Source organism: Oreochromis niloticus, linkage group LG15, assembly GCF_001858045.2.
Source record: "Oreochromis niloticus isolate F11D_XX linkage group LG15, O_niloticus_UMD_NMBU, whole genome shotgun sequence".
Lineage (NCBI taxonomy): Eukaryota > Metazoa > Chordata > Actinopteri > Cichliformes > Cichlidae > Oreochromis > Oreochromis niloticus.
In genome coordinates, this window is record NC_031980.2 from 32249014 (window position 1) to 32276001 (window position 26988).

At 41.2% G+C, this 26988-nt stretch overlaps 2 protein-coding genes across 2 annotated transcripts; one reads left to right on the top strand and one right to left on the bottom strand.

Annotated features, from left to right (window-relative positions):
* Positions 1-2146, top strand: LOC100695042 (transcription factor jun-D). The gene has a single exon (XM_005454030.4). It carries the CDS (start codon positions 270-272, stop codon positions 1089-1091), a length of 822 nt encoding a protein of 273 aa, XP_005454087.1. The 5' UTR covers positions 1-269; the 3' UTR covers positions 1092-2146.
* A 1724-nt stretch (positions 2147-3870) lies between these two features.
* Positions 3871-26262, bottom strand: rab3ab (RAB3A, member RAS oncogene family, b). The gene is made up of 5 exons (XM_003449026.4): positions 26158-26262; positions 14706-14930; positions 8484-8602; positions 7661-7785; positions 3871-7145 (listed from the first exon to the last, which is right to left on the bottom strand). The coding sequence occupies exons 2-5, from the start codon at positions 14928-14930 to the stop codon at positions 6955-6957; spliced, it is 660 nt and encodes a 219-aa protein (XP_003449074.1). The 5' UTR covers positions 26158-26262; the 3' UTR covers positions 3871-6954.
* Positions 26263-26988: the final 726 nt, after the last annotated feature.

A 26988-nucleotide genomic window follows, 5' to 3' on the forward strand; every position in this document is an offset into this window, starting at 1 on the left:
GAAAACGTAATTTCTACCCAATACGCGCGCTCCGGCGTGACATAATGGAACGTGCCTGGCTAGAAAAGCTCGGGGCGGTGCGCGCGGGCGTGTATTCAGATCCTGTAGGAGAGGAGAAGAGCGGCACGGGGTGTTCGCACAAGTGTTGCAAAGTATTCATTTTAAGAGCAGATCATTCCCGGCGCGGTTCGTCTCTGTGAGGTTATGGGCAGGACACAGTTCTGAGGGAGTGTCGAGCAACGCCACTTGTCATTGTACCCACGGAAATAATGATGAAGAAGGATATTAACTTGAGCTTGGCGGACGACGCAGACCTCAAACCGCACCTCCGCGACGCTGAGAGCATCCTCAGCTCCCCGGACCTTGGGCTGCTCAAGCTGGCCTCTCCGGAGCTGGAAAGGCTAATCATCCAGTCCAACGGAATGGTCACCACGACTCCGACCAGCTCCCAGTTCCTCTACCCGAAGACGGTGACGGACGAGCAGGAGTTCGCCGAGGGCTTCGTGAAGGCGCTGGAGGATTTACACAAGCAGAACCAGCTGAACGGAGGCGCGCCGCCCAGCAGCACCCTGGATCTTGGGGCTAACATCGCCCCGGTCACCGTGCAGCCGGATCTACCGGTGTACACGAACCTGAACAGTTACGGCAGTGGGCCGCTGGGAACCACTGTCAACTACACCACGGACACGGTCCCTTTCCCGCCTCCTCCGTCACATCATTTAGGGGCAGCCCCGCCGCAGCCAGAGCTGTCTCGGGTCCAGCCGCTGAAGGAGGAGCCTCAGACGGTCCCCGACGTTCAGAGCTTCGGAGAGAGCCCGCCGCTCTCTCCGATCGACATGGACTCTCAGGAACGCATCAAAGCCGAGAGGAAGAGGCTCAGGAACCGAATCGCAGCCTCCAAGTGTCGGAGGCGCAAACTGGAGCGCATCTCCAGGCTTGAGGACAAGGTCAAAACGCTGAAAACCCAAAACACCGACCTGGCCTCGACAGCTAGCCTGCTGAGGGAGCAAGTGGCCCAGCTGAAGCAGAAGGTGCTCACCCATGTGAACAGCGGTTGCCAGCTGCTGCCACACGAGGTTCAAGTGCACTAGTCGGAGGGACTAACCTGCTGTTGGGCTACTGACCAGCTTATAAGCTCCTTGGACTTTGTTAATGTTGGGGTTTCCGTGTGTGTCGTAGCCCAGATGTGTGCTGTTACGCGCAAGGGATGAATGCCAGGCCACGTAGGCCAAAACTGTACATTCATGTTCGTCTGTTTAACAAAAAAACGAAAAGAAAACTGAACTTTTATGATTGGTCAAACGTAAAAGACACCTGGCACAAAATACATCAACACGATGGACCTCAGCGCTTATACCAGCCAGCAGCAAGTCAAACTGTGTTTGCGTTCCTCGACCATTTGTTCACACTCGCCCCCACTTGGCGGACAGAACAAATCAATATGATGTATTTGATTTTTAAGTCAAATTGGTGTATTTATTTTGGGGCTTAAATGAAGGGCATTTGCCTCTAATATATTCTACATAACTAATTCTATGTATGTTTACTGGTGAACAAGGCAGCTTTAAACTGCCAGTATTTTCAATGAAATGATGCCATAGGCTTTCCTAATGGGAGAAAGAGTCGCGTATACGTGTTTACTGACTGTTTATATGCAGTCTTCAGCTGGACCAAAAAGACAGACAGTCTTTCTACGATAATATACACATTTATGATTCAGATATTCTTAAAATATAAGGGATTTGGTTGTAAAAAGAAGAAGGGAAAACGCCAACCACACCCATATTTGATACATGAGAGCTGATCTACACTTACAGCCTACATGCTGTGTATTTCTGTAGGGAACAATTTGCATGTTGCTGACAAACTCGAATGTCGCCCGCTGCTGGGTTCACATGAGGAATTAATCAGTGTTTATTATCTGTAACCTTCACACTTGTGTATTTCTCTTTCTTTCTTTCTTTCTTTTTTTTTAATACTCTACCGAGTCTTTACTCTAAATGTGTTCTTGTTTTAAATGTGAAGAAGAGTGTAATCTTTCTGTTTGCGCTGACTGTTGCGATCACCTCTAGCCTACAGTTATTTGGCTTTATGCGGTTGTGTTTGAAATAAATGCTGCTGGGCAATAAACACTGTTTCCTCCATATTTTAGTCAGCCTCACTGTTTTTTATTGGGGGATTTTACCTGCACATTATGAAGGCCACATGTAGGCTGCAGTAAACAAGGTGTTAAACAGGTCAGGCTGCATGGTCAGTTTCATGAAGGGCAGTTACATTAAAGCGCCAATGCAGAGCTGAGATTAGAAGTCTTCGAATGATTGTGAAGCTACCTGTTGTTTACCTGTTATTTTTTTCTCTCCCACTTTATGGAAATGATCAGTTTTAAGGAGTGCAATTTTATCTTGCTATTCAGAATTAGTGAGTCAGTGTTGCAATAACACATTTTTGGCAGCATAATTTCGTCTGTTGTGTAGATTTCTGTATAAAAGCATCAGGCTGGAGGATTTCTCCCTCTGCTGGTTATTTGTGCAATTACAAATGAAACAAGAGCATTTTAGGAAAAATGTTTTTGACCTTCGTGGCCATGGAAGAGATTCATCCGGCACATCTATTCAGTTCAGTTTAATCCAGTTTTATTTATGTAGCCCCAAATCACGACAGCTGCCTGAATCACTTATTTAGATGTTGTTAACTCCAGGGCCGAGCAGAATGCAACCAGCTGTTTTGTAGACTTTTGTACCAATATTTTATTCTATAATTATAAGAATCTCCCACGTCCTACAGGTGCTTCCCGTGAATGTTATGAGGCCATGTTCAGTAATGTTCAAGAAACCAGTTTAAGATGATTTGACCTTTGTGAAACGGTGTGTTATGCAGCCATCAGAAGATGAGTTCACTGTGGTGATGAGGGGATAGATGGTCAGAAACAATGCTCAGGCTGTGGTGTTTAAATGAGCCATCAGTATAAGGCAGGATGGATCCCTTTCATGTTTATTCTCATCATATCCTCTCAATCTTGCAGCAGAAACTGAGACTCAGTAGACCAGAGAACATTTTTTTGTAATCGTCTGTTTTCCTGTTTTTGTGAGCCTGGGCGAATAATAGTTTCATTTTAATGTTTCTAGCTGACAGAAGTGCGGTCTTCTGCTGCTGTAGTCCATCTGTTTCAGGGCTCAGTGTGTTGTGCATTCAGAGATGCTCCTCTGCATACCTTGGTTGTTTAAGATGTAATTGCTGTTGCCCGCTCATCTCAGTTATCATTAAGGCTTTTTGATAAGAGAACTGCTTCTCTTTTGGAGACCATTCTCTGTAAACCCTAGAGAGGAAGGCTGCATGGCAAAATCTCAATAGCTCAACAGTTTCCAAAAATACATCAGGCCAGCCTATCAGCTGCATTTACAGTCACTAATATTACCTTTCTTCCCTGTTCAGACGCCTGGTTTGAACTGTATGCCTAAAATGCATTGAGTTGGTTCTATGTGACTGGATGATTGCGCATATACGTTACCAAACAGTTGAACAAATGTACCTAATAAAGTGGCAGGTGAGTTGTTTAAAATGTAAATGTCCCCCTCTCTCTCTCTGGGTCTTTGAAGGACACTGACTAGTTTCTGAGATTTTCTTCAAATTTCTTTCAAAAATGAAAAGTGAAAGAATGACATCCTGAGGATGTTGAAGCTAGTAGCAGCTAGATATTTGCCACCAAAATGACAATTTCATGCTAAATCCTGGTGACTCAAGCATGTCATATTTTATTATTTTAAAGTAATCAGAATCTTAACTTCAGGGTAAAAACCTCACTGGATGTTGAAGAAGTGCCAGCTAAAAGCATTCACTGAGGGCAGAAACACTTCAAAAACCACAGTGAACTGATTGTTAGCAACTTTTTTTTATTATTGTTTTACCACAAAGTACAGATAAAAACATCCACAGCATATTCTCTCACTTTAAATGGCCCAAACTGAGAGGGAATTGAAGAGGCAGTGATACAAGACCAAATCAAGTCACATGTTATTTCTGCGTGCTAGTAGAAGCTCTACAGTCGGCAACCTCTACCAAGCTGGATGGCGTTTGTTTTTGTGTACATACTGTAGTGTGTATTGCTTCGTAGCTGAGTGACACATTCATTCACAAGCAGGCCTAGAAATGAATGCAGGGTACAGTACAACATGGCTCTTTGGGGGATTTCAGGTCTTTTTTCCTCTTTTTTTTCTTCTTTTTTCAATGCAAGCCTGAGTCAATACAACACAATCCACACATATGACTCAAAGGTAGAGTATTTACAGACAGGGTTTATATGGAGAGGAAGACATATTAGAAAGGAGAACAGTTCAAAGTTTTGGATTTTACCAGAAAGGAAACAGTCACAACCAGTAAGAAGAAAAATGTATGCAGGATCAAAATCATCTCCCCAGTTTATAGTCATATTTACTGGCCAAATCACTTCCTTTTCTAATAATAACACCACTCGGAATGGAGACTCAGTTTTTTATAGTATTGAAGTTCCTGCCAAACATGAGACACCAGCTTTACAAAGTCATTCATTACTGATTTTCATACAGTAGCGCTTTGCCCTCTCAGTCTGTAGATGTCATCCCATTCATCAATATGGGTTAACGATGATATGAAATAATTTTGATATGAACAGGATTCACAATATTTCCCTGTGAGGAACTTGTTTCATTACCTGTTTAAACGTTTAAAACTGGTGGCGCTCCTCGACCTGGCACCCCACAGCAAAAACAGCGAGCTGCTTCTTAAGCAATCTTTGGTGAAGTTTAAAGAAGGAATACCCGGTAAGCCAGTTTTAACCGTTAAAACTGTAATAAAACCAAAGTGCAAATACTTTCCCAGTACTGAATATTTAACTCCTGCATTGGCTCGAGCCTTCAGCTGCTTGACGCTTGCTTCATATTTAAACAGTGCGGTCCATAATTTACCTGAAGACTGAGATCACACGCAAACACACAAATAAACCGACGTCCACACAAGAGCCTGCATTTATCTCTAATACTGAGGTGTTAGTGGTATTAATCGCGTAGTGTTTGTTATTAAGCAGATAAACACGAGGAGTCAGCGTGTTCTTTGATACGCTGTCCCGGTCCAGAAAAGAAACGAGGTCTCTTTCAGAATAATGCAGTCAAACACATATAAACTGATATACACCCCACACATGTTGCCATACATGTTTTCCCTGTCTTGAATCTCGCTATGGTGCTGTACCATGTGTCAGCATGATCTCTACTCTCTGTAAGCCTCAACCAGAAAGACAGAAGCTCAGGGCTGTAGTTGTTGAATTATTTTGAAAGCAAGCCAGCATACTGTACTCACCTAGAGGTCAAAGATCAGTAGATCTGCCAAGTAACCACAACAAACTCCGATCTGGCCGTTTGGGGAATCATCCTAATCTATCCTGATGTTTCTTTCACTGCCTGCAGTCAAGATACCAATAGAAAGCAAAATACCCTGGAATATCAAAGAAGCAACATCGCTCTTGTCCTTCAAAGATTGATGAAATGTTTCAGTGTCTTGATATTTGAGGACAGCAATCAAAGAGATGAAAGCCTGAAGTCTGAAGGTTTTAGCTGTTACATGACGTCAGCGTCAGTATTTTACAAAAAAAAGGTATCTGCAGAATTTTCTCCACCTGATGGAAAATACTTTCAACTGTGTTGCACAAAGATGCTTTTTAGACAGCCTCCTATTTTTCCCTTTATCTTCCAGTGACAAAGACAAAGACGCATTAAAACCTTTTCTATTATACGAACACTGAGAACCTAAATGGCTTTAAGACTATTCTGAAAAAGAAATGCATCTCCTTCCTCTAAAATAGAACTTATGCAACGATGCTACGCGTCACAGCAGTGAAAACCACACCAGACGGATTTAGACTTGTTAGTAATTTAGCAGAAAGTTTCGATTTATGATGGTGCATTATTTCTGAAAGTAGCACGAGACATAACCAAGAGGGAAATTCGGCGGCTCGCAGAAGACACGCTTCGACACGACCTCCAAACAAACAGGCCTTTTATACCAGATACTGTCCTCATAGAGCTTCGCACCGTCTTCATACCTATCCAGAAATGCATACCTTTAGATGTTATATATATAGATATATATATTGCACAACATTTATATGTACATTTGAAATAAATATAAGTAAATAAAATGTGTCTCTTCATTTTTTGCTATTTTTCACTTAGTTAGAATTTGTTCGCATCCCTCCCACCCCTCTAAGTGTTTTGCTGTATGAAAAGAACAAAAGGGGCACCAAAGTACAAAAAGAAATGTAAAAAATGAAAAAAGGCGAAACAGTCAGATGAACAACGGAAAGACAGAACGCTTGCTATCTGTTCTGAAACTTGGTGAGACAACAAAAAGAGACATTTAATGACATATATGAAATGCATTACATTGATACCGAGCAGATCTCAGCTGGATCACCACTCCCACGTAACTGAGCAGTGTGGCCCTCTTGGTCACCAAATCCAAGGCTGGCATCTTTTCCAAGATATTCAACTGACATGAAACAAAGAACTGTAAACATGGGAAGGATTTCAATGGCACTCTGAGGGTGTACGTTACGCCGTCAAATCCTTCTTGTAAAACCACACCGAGGATCAGGGAAACAACATAAGACGGGTTGAAAAGCTTCAAGAACCAGGCTGCAAAGAGTCTGAAACTGCAGTTTGATTTAAGGTGCTTTGGCATCATACCAGCACCTGCACTTTTTGAATGACCTTTTAACTCATTTGTGCAGAGAAACTAGAAGCAACCACAGGAAAAACACTAATTCAAACACTTTTCAGACGCTTTTCAGCTTGATTCTTGTGACCTTTAGCCAATCTTCCTACAGAGACGAGCAGGAAAAGGAGTGAAACGGGTGATGAAGTACAGACCCAAGGACCTGGGGTCCAGCTGAAAGGAGGACAAGGAGAAGGACAGTGGTCAGCTTTAACATGCACAGTCCTGGTGAGGAGGAGCGGGTTGCTCTGTCAGCTGGGGCCCCTGTTTGGCCCCTGTGACAGCGGGATCGCCGGCATCCAGACTCTCAGACATCTTTTCACAGATGATGTCGACCAGGCGCTCAAAGGTCTGCTTCACATTGATGTTGTCCTTGGCGCTGGCCTCGAAGAACTCGAAACCTGGAGGAGAAACAGAGCATGAGAGAGGTCGCCAAGCCGTGTTCGGTCTGTCAGTCAACAAGGGATACACCTTGCTATCTGCCGGGCAGATTACATTTGGTGGTGCGGTCGGAGCTAATTCCAGTGACTCACAAAGCTAACACACAGAGACAGATAACCTTTTACAACAATTTGACCTAGCGTATTTGCCTTTGGACTGTGGGAGGAAGCCAGAGCAGCCAGAGAAAACCAACACGGGAACAGGGAGTAACATGCAAACTCTGCACAGAAAAGCAACAGCTGGCCGATAGGTTTGAACCCAAAGGGGCAGATAAAGTGCAAACTGCAAACTCCTTCCTGGCTTATCAGACGGTACCAGCCTCAGAGAAGACTCCACTCATGTTCCTAAAACATCACAAGCACTATTAGTCTGCAAAAGAGCTCTGAAAGCTTCCATTTGAATATAAAAAGTTACATATCTTGTGAACTCACAAGGTTGAATTTTGTGCGTGTGTGTGTGTTCAGCATGAACTCACCGAGGTGTTCGGACAGCTGACGGCCTCTCTCTGAGCTCACCACTCGTTCATCCTCCATGTCACACTTGTTTCCCACCAGCAGCACCTGGGCATTGTCCCACGAGTACGTCTTAATCTGAGTCGACCTGAGGGCGGTCAGAGAGGAAACGCAAAGGCTGTGATATCTGAATGCAACATTAAAGGGGTTTTTTCCCAAAAATTCAGGATCGCACTGATTGAAAGGGTAAAAAAAATGAATCTGAATCTAAAAACTCTCAAATTGTGCATGCAAACAATAAAAATCAAAGAATCAGTGTGATCTCTTTGATTTTACTGTAAGTCCGTACTGAAACTTAAAGACTGAATTGCCCATAAACACAGGCAATATCAACAACAAGGTATGACCGCGTAGGTGGAAAATAAATGGAATGGTCCTCTGTGATGTTATATAGCAAAACAAAAAGGCGAAGACACCATCTCATTATTCTGCAGAGACAGAAAGCTCATACCGTGGTCTATTAAAATAGACAGAAACCTGAACCGGATCAGTGGCTCTGTTCTTCTATCCCCCTGTATCCCTGCATCTATTTCTAGAGTGATGCTAAATCTCTAGATGCAGTTTCATTCATCATCCACACAACTCTTCGTCTCACCAGAAAAACAGCGATAGAGGGTGATTTTTGATGCCCAAACCGCACCCAACAGAAACTTAAAAAGAACATAACAGCACTGTTTTTACACAGGATACAGCATCCAAATAATAACTTTTTTAGTGGTCTTTATCCTACTCGCTTATATGTTGTTGTCCCCCTTATCATCAGCACTACCCCAGCCAATGGCATACCAGTCCTGGACAGCATTGAAGGAATCCTCGTTGGTAATGTCATACATCAGAATGAAGCCCATGGCTCCTCGGTAGTAAGCTGTGGTAATGGTGCGGTAACGTTCCTGGCCAGCCGTGTCCTGGGAAAAGAAAAGAGCAATTTAATTACAGTGATTGTTTTTATCATGTTACTGCAGAGTGGCTCAAACAAAGAGAGTCTGGAGATTAAGATAGATTGGCTTTAGACATGTGGAGAGGACAGATAGTGGACATATTGGGCAATCGGTGTTAAAGATGGAGCTGCTAGACAGGAGAAAAAAAAAGGAACGCTATGGAGGAAATTTAGGGATGTAATGAAGGAGGACATGCAGAAGGTTGGTGTGAGTGAAGAAGATGGCAGGATGAGATAGATAGGGTACGATGGAGACAGAGGATCCACTGTGGCAGCTGAAAAAAGAAGAATTAAAGAAATAATTTGGGTACCAGAAGCAACAACATGAATTACATTTCCTCATACTTCACACAGCGGTTTAAATCAGGTAATGAAAAGCTCATAACATGCAATACAGTTACATCATCTATACTGCTGAATTAGCAGTGCCAAAATCCTGCTGACAATGCGACACAGTGTATCACTCAGGTGTGTGTTTTAATGTCACAGTGCGCTCCCACAGCACTTTCTACGCAGCAGTAGAAAAAGCAAACAGCAGCTCCGTGTGTGTTGGTGTAATTGGGGAGTTTATCTGCAGCCCTCACTGCTGTTGGAAAGGTGCTGACGATTCAGAGCAGAAAGTATTAGAAAACGTATCTTTACTTACAGCTTTGACACATCAGGCAAGCACATAACTGTGTTTTAAAGGTTTAATTTAATGCAATCAGTCACTTTGGCGTGTAATACATGTAAACACTATCTTTAGATACACTCGAGCACACAAAGACCTGTTTAGTCCATTTATTTGATTATTTCTACCCTTTCTTTCTACATTTACACCATCCTTCCCCATCGATCTTCTACAATGACTTTCTATCCAGCATTTAAGATATAAATACTGAAACCTTTCAGCAGGTGACAGTTCATCACCTCTTCTCTCAGTTGTTTTTCCATTGTAATGTTTTCCACTTATCCTGCCTCTGCAATCCCCGCTCTCTCCCGTTGGCTGGAGATCCAGGTGAGGTTGGATTTCAGAGCTTAGCCCTGATTATTGCTCAGGGAATTAAAGCACAGTGTTTCTGCTAGCCAACACCCTGCCTCGCCTTGTAAGCTGAGCGGCTTCTGTTCCAACAGCATCCCTCAGCTGTCGGTGCGGAGATTAAAAAAACAAAAGTCTCATGCTGGTTTACACTTCACAGGATGAACTCTTTGTTTGACACTTTGGCATTCAAAACCATTTGGATAGTCATACAGCCAGTGCACACAATCAGAGATGTGTTTTTTTTCTGCAAGCACATATATGGCATTATGGGAAATGTGCTTATTTAGTTTCTTGCCAAGAGTCAGTTAAGGTGACCGATGCCTCTCTCTTGTCTGTTGGGTTAATGTGAAGGGTCATTAGCCAGACAAATGCTGTATTTGGTCAGGTTACAACTTCTCTAACCAAGCACTGACTTTGCCCAAATATTAAAAGTTCTCTCTGTGAACTTAACCATTACACACTTAAATGAAGACATATTTGGCCTGTTGGCCATGAGTCTGGTTCTACAGGAGATTTCTTCCTGCTAAAAGGGAGTTTTTCTTTCCCCCTGTCGGCTTTGGCCTTTATGGGTAGTTTCTGTCTGGGTAACAGCTGTACTATGGGCACATTTTTTATGGCTTAACCAGGAGTTCGACTTAAGGCTTAAATTTCTGACTGTCACTGCAGTCTGTAGCTGGTCACTATCTGCCAGGCGCCAATCCCAGTAAAAATTACCAAACTGTGTTTGTACTATTGTTCCTTTAGACATTTTTAAATATCAGACAAATAACATGTGACTCAGTGTCATGGACCCTGAGTTTTTGTATTTACTTATTGGCTTCTCGTATTCACACCGTTCTTTGGGTTTTGTGTTCTATTTAACAAAGTATATATTTGGTCTCTTTATGTTTTTATTATTAGCTTCGCCTACAATCTCTTAGTTTTAGCTTTCAGATCTAGTTTTCTTTGTATTTATAGTTAACGCTGTATTGTCACATACTTAAATTTCTTAGACTTCGGTTTTCCTGCCTCCTGTGTCTCATTGTCAAGTTTCTAAGTTTCTTATGTTACTTCCTGTTTTGGTTTGTCTTTTGTTCCTTGTATTACGTTTTACTTCCTCTGTCTCTGATTATTCCACCTGTGGACTGAGCTGTCCTCTATCCCCCAAATTAGTCCTCTGGCTTCAGTTTGTCTTTGTTGTAATGATTGTTTATCTTCCTGTTGTTCCTCCCTATGTATTTGACAAATTTGGATTTTGTTCTATATTCTATTTCTCCAAATTCTTGAATTCTTGTTTCTTGCACAATTAAACATGAGCTGTATGTTGAACGTCCCTGCCTGTAAAGTCTGCTTTTGAGTCCTTATAGCTGTCTGTTAGTTAGTACTGATAATCAGGTACATGTGTTACCTGTGTTAAGTTTGCTAGCTGTAGCTGCTAACTTAGCACTCATCCTATGTAAATATGCTAATGTTGGGGGTTTAAAACCCTACAAATAAGTCCAGTAGTCTGATGTCATGGTGGCTACATCTATCTTTTAAACACAGTTCATAGGAAAATCATATCTCTTATTTACAAGTTGGTAAGAGTCCTATGTAAGAGTTTTCTCTCTAACATGAACACACAATGATACTCCGCCGGATGCATCGAAGAGCAACTTGGAGTTAGGACATTTGTATTTATCTGTTTTTTTTCACTATGCTAAGCTAACCAGCTGCTACCTGAAACTTCAGCTAATCATATGATAGTGGTGTCAGATTTATCAAGAAAGTGAAAGAAAAGAGTGAATTAATCTTATTAAGTCATTTTAGGGGTTTACTTGAAAGAAAGACAAAGATAATTAGCTATGGAAGAAGCTGAAATTGTGTCAAAAGAACTGGTACTTTTAGCCATTATTGTTGCTATATCACACCAGCTCCTATAAACTAAATGCCTACCTTTCAATAATCTGTTGAAAAATTCCATTTCAAAAACACATTTTTAATTAAAGTTCTGACAAACAGATAAATACACACAAAAACAGCATAGAAAACTGACGAGTGCCTGTGTGTGTGCGCGTCCCATGAATATATCTATTGGCTCAGTCATACATTATCACTCTCGGGTCACTAGAAAATTGCATTTTCAGAGAGCTGTAGCTTTGATCTATGCTTTCCAAACTGATGGTTACTGTATAATGTTCTGCAACTGCAGCTTGGACCCTATTTTTGCTCACCCACTAAGTGTGTGCTGCAAGTTGTTCTGGATAAGTGCATCAGCTCTATACCTAAAATGTCAGTGTAGGTAGCACTGAGTGGTGTTATATAATGAACACTGGGCTATTCATATTTGAGCTAAGCATCAAATTTAGAGTGAAGGGCTTACTACGGAATATAAAATGATAATCTTTCCAACTGGCAAGAGATAATGTAGCCTATAGCATGTTCATGGAGGAGAGAACAGATCTTTTTTTGTTAGTAGCTGCAACATTATCGTCTCTGCTGTTTTCCCCTTGTGTGTGTGAGCCTAGAGACATCTAATGGAGAAGGAGCTCCAACTAAGGAGGGTCTGAGCACTGGACGGTGTGTATATGTCTGTCTTACTGGATGTCAGCAAACAAATTATATTAGTATGATCATAGTTCATCCTCTCTGTCTACCTTTATAAACCTGGTAATTCTGTAGCCTTAACTTTTTAGAATTGGTCACGTTTAACCAGAAGTATTTACTTTGGACTGCAGCTGTCATGGGCGCTGTGAAAGCAGCAGCATGATTCTCCACACCGCATCTCAGGCCTTCAGTTTTATCTGCAACGTGACGCATTCTCAAACGTGGCCGTTTAAATAACATGTATAAGTATATGTCACGGGTCTGCACAAATCAACATACACTGGAATAACTGCACACTGTCACACAAATATACGCACTGTGCGCTCATGCCAACATTTTCATTTTTACTCTGCTAGCTGAGCAGTGGGGGAGGAAGTGTGTGTGCGTGTGTGTGTGTCTGTGTGCGTGTGTGTGTGAGACAGAAACGAAAGGGAGGGGGGCATCTTCTGAGATGTGTAGTAATGGGGGAGGGGAGAGCGTCGCCCAGTCATTGGTTTATTCTTCTCCGATTGGCCGATTGTGTCTTTCTTACCAGAGACAAGACCTGTGAAAGGCTGACAACAGCGGCAGCCTTACACACATAACAGATCCACGTTTGCACAGCTACACACATGCAATGCTTTGCTCACCATCACAGCTCTGGTTGCTGCAGAACTTTGGTGCGAAGATGGAAATGATGTAATTGTCTACAGCATGGCACCTAAACACCAGTTTCCTGCAGCTCAGATCAGAGAGTCTGTTTTCCCAGGGCGCTCGTCTCTAGTCTGCAGTTTAGAGCTTCAGCTGTCTTTAACCCTCGCGCCCTCAGAAGCAAATGCACGACTGAGGAAACACCTTATTGTTTGCTCCCGGGGTCGTGTCACCGTAACCGGCTGTGTTTTGTTGTCTTGTCGTTGCTTCACTTCTAATCTATTCTGCTCTGTTGGTGTTCATCTGCACGTGCAGGCTGCAGCGAAGGCACCGGTGTGTGCAAATCAGTGTGTTCACTGGAATCTGACTTTGCATAAAACAGCACCACGGGGCAGTGTCTTACAACTCCTGTTTTTAATTTTTATTTGCTCTATTAAGAGAACCCATCGGAAAACATGAATATCTACATTCCTAATCTGACAATGACAATATTTTTAAAGGCAAGGTTAAAATTCTGACGTCATAGACGGGGGGGGGAAATGGTCTGAATAGTGTGCACGTGCAGGACGATCCTTCCTGGAAGGTATTTGTGGCATTGCACTTGCTTTCAAAAATAGTTGGAGAATGGAGAAAAAAAAAGACTTACAGGGAACTGAAACCCAGCTTTATTTCTCACATCCACACACCCTGTTTATGCATTTCACATGTCAGTGCAGAGGAAACATTTCATGTTTGTATGTAAGCCCATCTGGGCATTGCTGTGCAGAAAAGCTAAGCGGAGTAAAGGAAGCATAAATGCTTTTGCGGTATGGTGGGAAAAAACACAAAGTTTGACCAGCAAATGTTTGTGAAACGTGTGATGAAGTGCAGTGCTTCTTGCATTAGCTCATTCCTCACCACAAACACACACACTTCAGATGCATTTCCTTGGTGTTGCTAAGTTAACCTCTCATTGGACAGCATCCGCCATGAGTCACCTATATGTCCTAGTTTGAAATAACTCAAGGAAGTGATCAGATCAACACCATGTATACCAAACGCAAACCAGATGCATTGACTTTTATTTAGCAAATAAATACCTAAATATCAAGTGCCAAAAATTCACAGTCATACTAATTATGGGCAGATTTAGAAAACAATATGAGACAAATTCTCTGTCATCATCCTGGGCATTGGTGTGTCTGGGCTCTGAATCATTTTTGTATTTTTTAAGATCTTAAAAAACTTTATATAGTCTTTAGTTTTTGCTACCTTTGTTATCTGGCTTCTGTCAGTATTTATCACTGTTTATGTTCTGAGGTTAGTTAATCTAGCCTCCTCTTTGGCTTCATCCCCATGATGCCTGCTCCTCCATGAGCCTTGTTCTACAGGAGATTTCTTCCTGCTAAAAGGGAGTTTTTCCTTCCCTCTGTCGCCAAGCGCTTGCTGTTAAGGGAACGTCTGATTGTTGGGAATTTCTTTGTATCATTGTACGGTCTTTACCTTGAGGTCTTGAGGTGACTGTTTGTGACTGTTGGAATTGAACTGAAGTGAAAATTCATCTCTGCTAGCGATTCCATGTTTAGTTACTTCCTGTTTTATTTTGACAGAAGTTGCTCACTGTGTCTTATGTTAGGTTTAACTTCCTCCTGGCTTTAGCTGTGTTCTCACCACTTACCTCTCCCCATGTTATCTGGGTCCATATATATTGTCTCCCCATGTCTGTTGTTGTGTTTTCCCTCATAAGTGTGTATGTGTGAACCTGTTTTTTCTTTACACCTGTCAACCAGTATAATATAAACTAACCAGATACTAGTAAGCGAAGTAGGTATACTTTTTGGTTCGTAGCACTTTTTTTCTTTTCTTGTCATCTTACCCAGATCTGTAATTTGATCCTCTTGTCATTCCTGTAGATAGTCTTCACCTTGAAGTCGATGCCAACTGTGCTGACAAAGGCCGGCGTGAAGGAGTCGTCGGCGTAGCGGAACAAGAAGGAGGTTTTTCCGACGCTGCTGTTGCCGATGATGAGGATCTTGAACATATAATCAAAGTTTTGGTCAGAGGACTCCTTCTGCCCGTAGGTTGCTGTTGCCGAAGCCATCTGTGGACAAAGACAACAGAGAAGGTCTTTAACCAAACTCCTGGAGTGACCTCACTGTAAGATTACAGTAACGTTCTCTGAAATAGAAATGACATTTTTCAGTTTCTTCCATTTCTAAAATATGGTGACAAACTGAGCTTTCTGAGTAAGAGAGATCCACGCTGTTCAGATATGGTGCAAAAATCATGAGCAACAGAACAAGAAAGAGCAAAAATTGATATAAAGCAGGTGTAGATATGAAAATAGAAGATAGATATCAGCAGTCAGGATAATATCCAATATAAGATTTTCTTGTGGTTACTAGAAAACCAGCGTAGAAGATCTGATAAAGCTTTAGGGAAAACAATGCATATCATCTTTGGAGTAAAAAAATGCAGAGATTAGGTGATTTACAAGGAATTAATCAGCTTTAATTACTTTAATAATATTTCAAACAAAAATGCCGAAGAGTTATTATTTCCAAAGGTCAATGGGCTGCTGGCAAAACCTCAAAAGCGACAGTTTTAATTTCTCCTTTTACCAGCATTTTAATAAGAAAACCATACATGACTTGATGACACATTAAAAATAGCAACATGTAAGATGTGGAACGGGGTAGCCATCCTTCTTGGTGATGGCAGATGGACCCCCAAACTGTGGGGCCTCCATCTGCACAGTGCAAAGTGCAAAGAACCACAGTAACAATAAGAACAAGGATGGGCACTGCCAATTAGAGAAGGCTCTACATGCTACATTCTGGGTCCGAAAGATACACAGACTAGTCAATAAAAATGAAGGCATTCATTAAGACGCATTAGCAGCTTCTACTGTCAGCCAGGACATTACGCTAAATTAATGAGCATCGATTTCATTAAACACACGCAGAAGAAGCTGCTGAAACAACAGCAGAGGAGCTGTTTAACACAGAAGAGGTCGTACGTTTAATGCGCGTTAGGACAAACGACGTTGTCAGCATCTGTTAGACTCAGCATAACAGAGGATAGTGATTAACTGGTATGCTTTACACACTGCACATTTGCTTCATGGGCATTAATCACAACCACATATTGCAATATTCTCATTGGTGGATGTACAAGTGTGGGGATGAACTTCATGCTAGCATAGAGTTTTGTACTCACTAGCTAGCCATGTAGTTTAAAGCCAGTCACGTCCATAATTTTCTATTTTAATTATTTATGTAAAACGTGTTTGATCAAAGTTACACTCTATTAAAAATCCCGCCCAACATTTACACCAACAGCAACACCATTAAGAAGTAAGCATATGACAGCACACTGCACACCGCATACAAGATGGTAAGCCAAACAGAAGGTGGCCATGCAGATTTGTAGGGGACACTAAGTCTATGTTAACCATGAACTATGTACAGCATGAGAGCCTTACGTGCAAATGGATAAACTTCAGATTTAATTAATTTCTTGTAAAGCTGTAGCAGGGTGTGGGCTTGAGTGAGCACCGAGCTCACTTGTAACGAGTCTTGTTCAGCATCTTGACTTCATCGGGGTTGTAAAGCCAATATAGGATCTGGTATGGTGCATTTGCTAATACTGAAATGCCGTGTTTTACCTTAAATGATGGATGAAAAAAAATGTAGTCATAATGGTTTTTTGTTCCTTTTGTCTGAAAGAGCCCGTGCGAGCTTCTTTTAAATGACCAACAGAGGCATTTCAAAAAAAGTCCACATTAGGATGCAGGCAGGCGAAGGATGCAGGGACAGATGTGTGGGACAACTTCTAGACTTTGATTCACTGTTTGCCTCCTTTTTCACTCAAAGTTTAGTTGGGTTTAGACACAAAAATTACTAATTAAGAAAATAACCTACTCTAGTCCTTAGATTGGGGTCTAACTATGATGCTGGTTAGTATCATAGTTAGATCACAGTTTAAGTTAGCATCTAACCTAAGGAACTGTAGACACCTCCACTTTCTTGGTTTCCAGTATAAGGTGCTAGGTTCAAACCCATCTAAAGGTGTAACATGCAGTTATTAATGAGACCACATTTCTTTTGAGGAACACAATCTCATAAAAATATAAGACTAGCACTCACTTTAAAATCCAAATTTTCCTCAAAGTTCCTTATTATACATTGAACCTTTTTATGAATCTTATACACTGCGTTAGCTAGTTCTACATATTTATTCAGCAAGGTCAAACTACTGCTGTGTTTTAAACTGGGCTGCAGGTCTGCTCTAACAGTCAGCCAAAGAACAACAGCTGCTTCACTGAAACTCACACTGCTGTTACGTTACTGCATTAGCTGTCCAGGACAACAAAGATTCAAACCTACGAGACCTAAAAGGATTTAGAAAACAGAGTGACTCTTCAGAGCACGATGACTGTAGCCCACAGGACTCAGTCCCTTCACCCGCCTCTATATTTAGACTGTTATCTCGACTCGGCTGCAGCGGAACACTAGAACTCAGAGAATAAAGAACAAAGAAAACAAGTGCACCGTCCTCACAGCTCGGGCCTATCGGCTTACACGCAGGAACACAGAGATGCTTGTTAAATAATGGAGAAGCCCCGACCCTTCCTCAACACATTCTGTTATGCAAACGGGGGCTGAGCAGGTGGGTCGAGATGTGATAAACCTACTGTGAGAACGCTGCACAGAGGATCACAGAAAACATTCATAAACATTCATAAAGCTGCTTCATGTAAATAGGATTTAGTCAGGTTCCTAAATTGAGAGCATCGGAAAATGCAGCAGCCACATGGCTGCCAGTATCTTTTTAGTTGATGACTTCTGCTCTGCCTGTGACGTCAATAGTTCCTCACAGCTTGGAGGATCTGTGAATACTTCAAGAGTGTGCAAAAATAAGACGTGCATACTCTTCAAAAGAGCCGAACCTAATCAATAATAATTATGGATATGCAGGATTAACTTAGAATTACTGAGTCACAAGTAAAGAAATATAAACTTTTACCTTACAGTATGTATTTTGCAAATATTACTTTAGATATTAAAGGTTTCTTTTAAAAACATACAGTATTGCGCAAAACGATGAAGCAGCCAACCATTTCTTTCTATTTTGCTGGGGAAACAGGAAATGGGTGCAGAGATTTATTGAAACACATGAAAATATAGAACATATGGCAAAAAAAGATTTTGTACATTTTCACAAGCTTAGTCAGCTTTCTTGTAATTTCCTTAAATAGTCTACAGGAATAGTTCTCCAGGCTTCTTGAAGACATTCAGAGCTCTACTTTGGATTTTGGCCTCAACAAAATGTTGAGATCTGGGCTCTGGGGAGGCCAATCCATGACTGATGCGGTTCCATTGTGTGTGTGTTTTTCTATCCATGTTTGCTTTTACTGGATTGGGAGTGTGTTTGGGTTGACTATCATGCTGAAAAATCAGTACTGGCTGAAACATAGCCCCAAACCATAACAGAACCTCCACCATGTTTTACCTTTCTCCTGATCCTTTTTCATGTTTTTACCCTACAACCATAACCATACTGAACAATGAACTCGAAAAACACTAACACATAAGACTGTGTTTTTAATGTGCAATATTTATCAGTTCTACATTCTTATTATTTACCTCTGCATGCAATTGTTTTCATTTATATTAATAGGCATGAGTCCAGGATCCTGACACTCACTGGAAATTGGTCAGGTACAAGGACCGGACTGAAAATCTGTGAAAAAGCAGCCAGTGTCCAAAGACAAACCTTCAGAAAGCCTGTAGGCCCAAGACAACCTTAAAAAATGCCAAAATGGTCAGACTTCTCAGGAGAAAAAAGAAATGAGGGGTGCCTCAAACCGTTTTCACAGTATTGTAATTTATTGAAATGGTGTGTCCTGATGTTGTATTTTTATAAAACACTGTGTAGTCACACAGGACAAATAGTGTCATCTTAGGTAGCTCCCCTGAAACTGTCCTCTCATGTTTTTAAAGGAGATGACTGACTATATCCAGAAACAGTCACAAAAACATAATAAAGTGAACATTTTTCTTTTCCAAATAACTGACAAGCCCTGTCATCCAATGAAAGTCCCACTTACTGAACATCAGACAAAAGGCAGAAAATCGCCAAACAAACAAACACAAAGGTAGCAGTCAGGAAAGACAAGGTGACAATTTAACTGAATAAACAAACTTCAAAGAATATGGAGCAAAAAAGGCAAACACTTTGGTTCACTTGTCAAACTGATTTTTGCCCCTTAAAATTGTGTAAAAAGGGTTGTATTCAAACTGAAATAGACATATAAGCACATTGAACTCAGAGCCATTTCTTCATTTGGACTCTATTCTGTAAAAGCCCACAGCTAATAAGTAGTTTAGGGTTCACTGATATCATCACTGTTACAGCTTAATCAACCCTGTTCACTCAATCTGGGATCAGTTAGCTGACTTCAGGTGAGATTGATGCTGCGCAGTTGTACCGTACACGGCTCAACTCTACCCTACTCAGCTGATGGTCAATAGTTGGAGTTTCAGTCACAGCAAAGGCACTGCAGTGTGACTCACTGAGTATGATGAGCATAATCCACACAAACATTAGAAAATAAAAAGTAAACGTGCAGCTGAAGAGGATGAACAGCGTGTTGGAGTAACTGATCTGCAATCAGTTTGGTTTAGTGTTGCTTTTCCTGTCCCCATCCTGACAAACGGAGGTCCAACCTAAACAACAGGAGACGCTTCCATCCCAGAATTCCTTGCAGAGGTATTTAAGGGAAGATACACCTACAACTAACAGCATTTCATTGTACAGAGTGGTGTCGGTGAATTTCTCTGAGCGAGAAAAGCCCCAAAAATATAATTTATTTATCAGTCATATAATTGCATGCTCATAATGTTTGCTATGCACGCACTTCTGCTTAGCTCTTGAGGAAACTGAGTATTATTTGCAGGCTTAAGTCAACGCTCCGCCTCAGGATTGCCCCATATGTCACTACTTTGATCTTTTTTGTTTATGTGGCCTAGTTTGCATTAAGACCCCACCTTGGATCTGTGTGAGGTTTTCTTCCTGATTCCGGAGTTTTTACTCCTACAACAAGTGGATTTTTTTTGCTAGTTTTTGTCTTTACAATCCCGCATATATTTCATCTTACTCTTACTATGGTACAGTAGATGGTATTTATTATGATTTGGCACTGACACTAACCATCCCTGACTAAACTGATTGACTTCCTGGTTTAAAACTTTACATTTTACATGTATTATCTCAAAAAAAGAAAAGCTGGCTACTAGCATGCTTACTGACGCATCCGTGGGTGGCTGTGGCTCAGGTGGTAGAGCAGATCAGCTACTGATCGGAAGGTTGGTGGTTCGATCCTTGGCTTCCCCAGTCTGCATGCCAAATATCCTTGGGCAAGATGCTAACCCCAAGTTGCACTCCGATGCATTCATCGGAGTGTGAATGTAGTTTAGTTTGCACTTGAATTTAGAAGTGCTTGTATGAATGGGTGAATGAGGAGCGCTTTGAGTACTCCGGGAGAGTAGAAAAGCACTATATAAGAATCAGTCCATTTACCATCAGAGCTGTGTGATATCAGCGTCAGGTTGGAAGAGTCTAAGATTTGACACCTATAACTCAACAGTTATCTTTAGGCTAAGCTCCGGTGAACCAGCTGGAAGTGAGATGGCACTTGATCACAGTCAGGGTTTGGTGTTTGATTTCCTCTTTGGCGAGCCTTATTAAAAATGTATCTGCTCTTGTTACCGCTGCACGACAGGGTCTGCTCAGCTCTGCAGATATTTCTGCCCACGTGTTCGTTATCGATGAGCTTCTCCGAGCCGAGTCAGCAGTGTTACAGTGACAGCGCGTCAGGCAATTACACAAAGTTTTGCTCTTAGAAACATTTGAATCCAGGTCTTGCAGTCCTGAGACCAAAATGCATTACTATACTTTCCTTCCACTGGCTGTACTGTAAAAACCCACGTTCACTCATATTTCTTTTTTCCCCCTCTGGAACATTTGCTACATTTATCCTAGTGCTGTGATTCGCAACCTCTTTTATAACCTTTTTATAAAATCCGGGCTCCAAAATTCTTATTGATTCTTTTGCAGACCTAAGTGTTGTTGTTTCCAGTATTCACAGCAAGGATTCAAGGAGTTTAAAAATGACCAGCCAATGCTGGAAGTGTAGGTCTTGCCAAACGCTACTGCAGGCTTTTTGCTTCTTTTCTGTGACGGTGCGTTGAGATTATTGCTGCCTTTCCTCTGCGTCTCCGAGATTAGCTGCAGAGAAGAGAGTTGGTTTAACCTTCACTAATTCGATACAGAAGCTTATAGAGAAAGGCCTTTGTGTTTAATCTCAAAGTAATTAACAAATTCTCATTATGCAAATGCCTTTCAGCCTCCAGAATGCCGCTGCTTTCTTTTGGCTTCGCTAGCAAATATCCAAGCAAGTCAGGTGTACGTGCACTGTAAGAGCTGCCTGGATATTTGGATTTCAACCTTTGAAGGTTTATAAGCCCATGCCGTGACCCCTGTTGTTATTGCAGCTGTAGTTTCTCCTAATACTGAACCATCAATTATCTGTTGCGCCTGTGTAGGAAATCAATATCTTCTACAGCCCAGAGTGACATCCTCGGATGTCTTGACCAACAATCCAGCAACAGTCTGAAAACTAAAAGAAAGAGGAGACGCTGGAGAACCGGGGACTTTTTTTCTGCCACTTTTAATTAAAAAAACCAGAGCTATAAATAATAATCAAACTTCACTTTGACCTTTATCTAGGTTATTGAGATGAAAGATGGTGACAACATCTGTTAAGCATATGCATCCCTTCCCTCTCACTGTTCCCTTTCCTTTTTTCTGGTACAATAATATTTCATATTGAATTTTTGATTGTTCTTTGAGCTGCTGATTATGCTGACTCACATCCCTATTTCCCCACATGGATCAATCCAGTCTAACATGATGGTCATCGTCTGCATCATCAGTTAAATAGTATAGAAATATAGATAATTATCAACAGAAATGTGAAGCTAAATGGCAGAAAGTATGATATAATAATATCTGAGTCTCAGTCAAGGCTTCACACAGTGTTTTTTTGATGGAAAACTACAATAGCATGCCGATCCACAAGGTCAGTACATTTGCACATTTAGGGTCCCATCAAAGTGGCTCTGAAATTTCCAAATCTTCCCCCACAAGCCGAAAAGTTGCAATGGCATTCAGTCTCGAATAAAAAGGAGATGAGACTGAACACCAGGAGGAAAAAAGGATTTCAGAGTTTAAAGATAACTCCTTCCATTGTGGAGAGTGCAGGGAAGATGGAGGAAGGGAAGCACGCTTTATCAGGCAGAGATGGCTAATAATAACTAAATCTGTTACCACAGCGACTTCTAGTTTTAATATTAGATCAGCTGCTCAAGTCTCTGTTTGTATATATATCCATGTAAGATCAGGATGAGTCACTAAGAAAACTTTGATATAAAGGAAGAGGATAAGTTTTCTTTATAAGTCACAGCTCTGGGAAGCTTGGTTTTCTGAGTCTTTCTGCTTTGCTCAATAGCACTTTGTCAATAGTTACACCTTAAGACCACAGGCAAAGTCTTTTCCATTTTTTTCCACACTAATCCAATCAGGACTAAGAGTTATAGGTTTCACTGCTGGACAATGACATCACTGTAAACCTGCCACCTAAAGGAGATTGATGTCCCTGCAGGAGTTAAGTGCTCCTGCAGCCAGCCAGTCAGGTTCATCTAATCAGGATTGGCTGGCTTAGTGCAGACGGACAGCTAATCCACAGCTGATCCCAGATCACCTAAACACCTTCCTGCTTAAGATGGTTACTGAGATGACTCACAGAGAGGTTTTCAACATCTCTTAACAACATCAGAGGACGGTTATGTGACCGAGCCTAACATCCCCAGTCGATTTCATTACAAATAACTAAATCAGAAACTTAAGAGTGTCTGTGATTTTTACAGAATAAAAAAAGTCGTCCTCCCTGCAGGTCCCTGTGCCAGGACAGGTTCTATCTGTTATTAAAACGGCTCCCATTTTTCAAAGGTTGTCAAGCGCTCAATGAAGAAGCCACGTGTCACTGCTCTGACTGATAGCCGTCTGCTTTCTTTTATTTCTGTTCCATCAAACTGAATCAAGCTACATTTGTTTAGAACATTTTTGTGAGTGTCACAGAGTGATTGTTCTTGTAAGGCTGACATTCAGTTTCTGATTTGTGGCTTTGGCAGAAGCATAAATGTCAGTTTTTGTTGGAGTTTTTCAAATCTTAGTCTGGTGTGCCGATGGGGACGAGGAAGCGGATATCAGAATCAGAATCAGAATACTTTATTGATCCCTAGGGGAAATTATCTTTCGTTACAGTGCTCCATTATAAACAAACATTAACAGAGACAGACAATACACTAACTAAGAATAGCACAATAAATGATATGGATATGTGTCACTTCTCCATGAAGCTAAAGGTTTTGACCTTTTATCACCGAGGACATTTTCTCAGGTGGGTAAAAATATTGTCTCGTTTACAGGTTCACGGTGTTCTCCTCCATAAATCAGTTATTTGGATCTTCTTGTGTTTGGACTGGTACTTCAATAGTGGGGACGATGTTTAACAAATCTTCAAATCAAACTCTTATCTGCTCTGCTGCTCCGCAGTCCCCACCTTGCAGCATCCTTCTTCTTCTCATCTTAGTACTCATCAAGCGCATTACTTTGAAATGGTGCCATCAATAGTTCTTAATCGAGGGGTCAATGCCACCTTCCTCTTTAACCTGATAAAAGCGGTGAGATCCCCATATCTGCAATAAGGCAAGCTAATGCAACTCCTTCCTTTCTTTATTAGAACAAACAGACAGTGATGGAAACTAATGAATTACATTTACTCAAGTGCTGCACTCAGTGACTTAGCTACACTTCTCCATTACTTACTTTTCAGATTACAGTGCATGACGCATTTATAAACGGACACATTGCTGTGAATCCAACAAACAGTCACATAATCAGCTCCGTATAGACCCAATAATCAAATCAAGTCAAATCTATAAATTAACTGATAAAAGAAGATCTTGTCTTAATGTAGCATTATTACTTTTACCCATAATCTTCACCTCCAGACTCACAACTAGGAGCAGAAGCATTTAATGGCTCCAGTGTTCATCCAGCACTAGACTGAATGCAGCGCGATGGGTGTGTGGATGCTGCAGCAGAACTCTTTCCTTTCACTCACTCGGTCCACACTGGCCAAGAGGCTTGTTAAACTCAAATCTGCGCGATCTGGCAGGATGATCACCATTTAAAAGTGAAGTCAGCAGCCTTTTCACCTCTGACCTCTTTAGCAAAACGCTGCTGTCTGCATCTTTCCTCCTGCACCGCCGTCTTTCTGTGCGATGCTTTTGATGCAGTGGCAGTTAAAGAGAAATCCAGTGTCTCGTCAGTGTTTCTCAGCCTAAAAACGCTGATGTTTACTAAAACCAATGTGACGCAACATTTACAGCTACTAACCAGCCTTATGTGTCAAACGATAACTAACAACCTAGTGAAACAGGACAGCAGTGGTGTTACTCCGCTGCTGTCCTGGCTCTCCTAGTTTTCCTGAGACAGCATTTCTCCCCCCTTTTTCCTCCAATCACGTGCCTCCTTTCTCTAGGAAGCGTGGAGATGCAGATGAGAGGAGGGGAAGCTAAAAATATCATCACTTCATTCTCCACCCCACCCCAACCCCCCATGCACAGAAAACAGAAAGCAGCAATGAGAGCAGCCAGGATGTGAGAGATGCTTTTTGAGGTTAGAGTCTGCAGGTGAATCCGGGACATTAAAAATTAGTCATGTGTGTTTGTACACAAGTTGCTTAATTTATAATGTTGATTGAAAATGCTTCTCCCCACTTAATGCTGAAAGATGTTATATTTGGATACATCTTTGAGAGCTTGTTACAGTCATTAAAATTGTCTCGCCCCCCTAAATCTGCTGAGCTGTGCTCTGCTTATATAGAGCTTTTGTTCTCAGACATTGTGTGCGTGTGTGTGTGTGTGTGTGTGTCTGTGTGTGTGTAATGTTCAAAAGCATCTATAATCATAGTTTAAAGCATCATAATCATGGATTAGCTCAAGAAATCCGATCTTTAAGTCTGTTTTTCTGCACATGTGTTCAGACAGGCACCTCTCAGACTACTGCTGACAAACTGACTGAAATGTAATAAAAAGGCATCCACCCTGCATATCAGTGGCATCTCTCCCAGGCAACATTAGTGTGTGTTTTGCCATGTGAAGCAGCAGATGCGTCACTTCTGCCTTCAGCCACTAAGTTTATCGTCAGCGAGGACCTTCAGATGTGGTCTGCAGGCTGTGAGCTCACTTTGAGACTCTTTAAAAAAAGCCTAAGAACATGCTTGCAGTCTTATTGTATTATACCTATTGATTATGCTTAAAAGCCAAAATGCTGGCTGATAGGCTGACACAATGCAACCCCACTGTACAGTTTTCAGTAGGCTCCTGTATAAGATTTGAAACAGCAGCTAAACCAGATGAAACTCTATGCATTTCATATGTGTGCTTTCATCCATATCCTTCATTAGCTGCACATAATTAAAATATATAAAAACAATATTTATGATTTAGTCTGTTTTTTTTTTCTTGTGAATGAATGAACAGATCATTCAGTACTTACTCCCAGAGATCTGACTCAGTGTTTTACCTCGGCATGGGAACACAACAGTCCTCCATATGGCTGCCGCGTTTCACGGATTAAATACTCCTGTAATCCTGGTATTCGGATTGTTGAATGATTCTCTGTGCCGACCTTTAGTTATGTCATGATGCTTATTTAAATATTAACCTATTAAATGTGTAACCTATTAAAAAAAGGTTTAAAAAAACCCCACAGGTTTCATGTGTTTACTCTCGTGCAGTGTGCTCTACGTGTGTTTGTACTGTATTCCACTGATTCTGCCTCAGATCCATTCAAACCTGTTTTCTCGATTTAACCCATCGGACAGTGTGAAACGCCTTTTCCTGCAGGACAGGCCGTGAGTCAAGCCAGAGATCCAAGACAGCAGCAGCAGCAGCCCTCATCCATACACACAGATAACAACAATCAGCATGTTTTTTACGGGTTATTCTGACGCCGGTTTATGGTTTTCACAATGGAAACAGCTGTTAAGGCAGGCATCTCACGTCAAGGCTTCTGTCATCTAAAATATTTTGCTGGATGATTAAAATAAACTGCAGTTGAGACACTAAATGTGCTAAATTTAATGTACGATTTTATGTCCATCATCTCCAAATTAAGAAAGAAAGAAAACCCACCTTTATAGATTTCTATCTGGCTGCTATCCTCCACGTCCAGCACCCGCAGAAACACCACCACTCACTGTCAAGTCGGAATGGTTGCGCGACACAACATCCTGTTGGCTTTCTCAAAATAAAAGCAGATTGGTTTAAACGGCACAAAGTGCCTGAAAGATAAAGACGATTCTGATTAACTGATCCGATTGTATTTTTTCACTTAATCCTACAAACGTTAAATATAACTTCATTTTAATGTATTTTGATTAATGAATATATGTACATATATATATATATATATATATATATATATATATATATATATAACACAGGAGCGTTTGTAAAGATTAAAACTTACAACAAAATGGACAATTCTTTGTAACGTGAAGAGAAAAACGTACAGTCCTACATCAGAACCGACATGCTTTTCTTCCTTTGCAAAACCTGGTACCCAGTGAACTTTTTAAAAAAGGTTGGACCCTTTACACGGGCAAATACCTCAGCTTTCTGCATTAAGACTGTTAGATAAGTGTGTATGCGTTATGAGGTACATGTATTTGTAGCAGTAAAGGTCAAGATGCAGGAAAATAATAAGGAAACAACGAAATTAATTGACAGAAATGAGAAGCCACAGCTCTGGTTTTAAAATTTGTCTTTTTTTTTTTTCTATACCTCACGTGATTATCAAAATAGTTACTTACTATTTACTAGAATGCCTCAAAAACCAACTCATCTCATTTAACTGCGTCCATCGGTTGAAAAAACTGTTTCATACACGCAGTTGTAATCCCAACGATTGGTAAACAAATAAAGGATAGCCTATCTCACGGTCTTTTTGAATAAAACAACCTC

Excerpts from the sequence above, each read along its gene's own strand:
- LOC100695042 (XM_005454030.4), top strand. The coding sequence starts at position 270 with ATGATGAAGAAGGATATTAACTTGAGCTTGGCGGACGACGCAGACCTC.
- rab3ab (XM_003449026.4), bottom strand. The coding sequence starts at position 14,930 with ATGGCTTCGGCAACAGCAACCTACGGGCAGAAGGAGTCCTCTGACCAA. Across the intron at positions 8,603-14,705 it reads GGATCAAATTACAGATCTGG|GACACGGCTGGCCAGGAACG; the intron begins GTAAGATGACAA and ends TTCTTTTCCCAG. Across the intron at positions 7,786-8,483 it reads TTCAATGCTGTCCAGGACTG|GTCGACTCAGATTAAGACGT; the intron begins GTATGCCATTGG and ends GACCGCCCTCAG.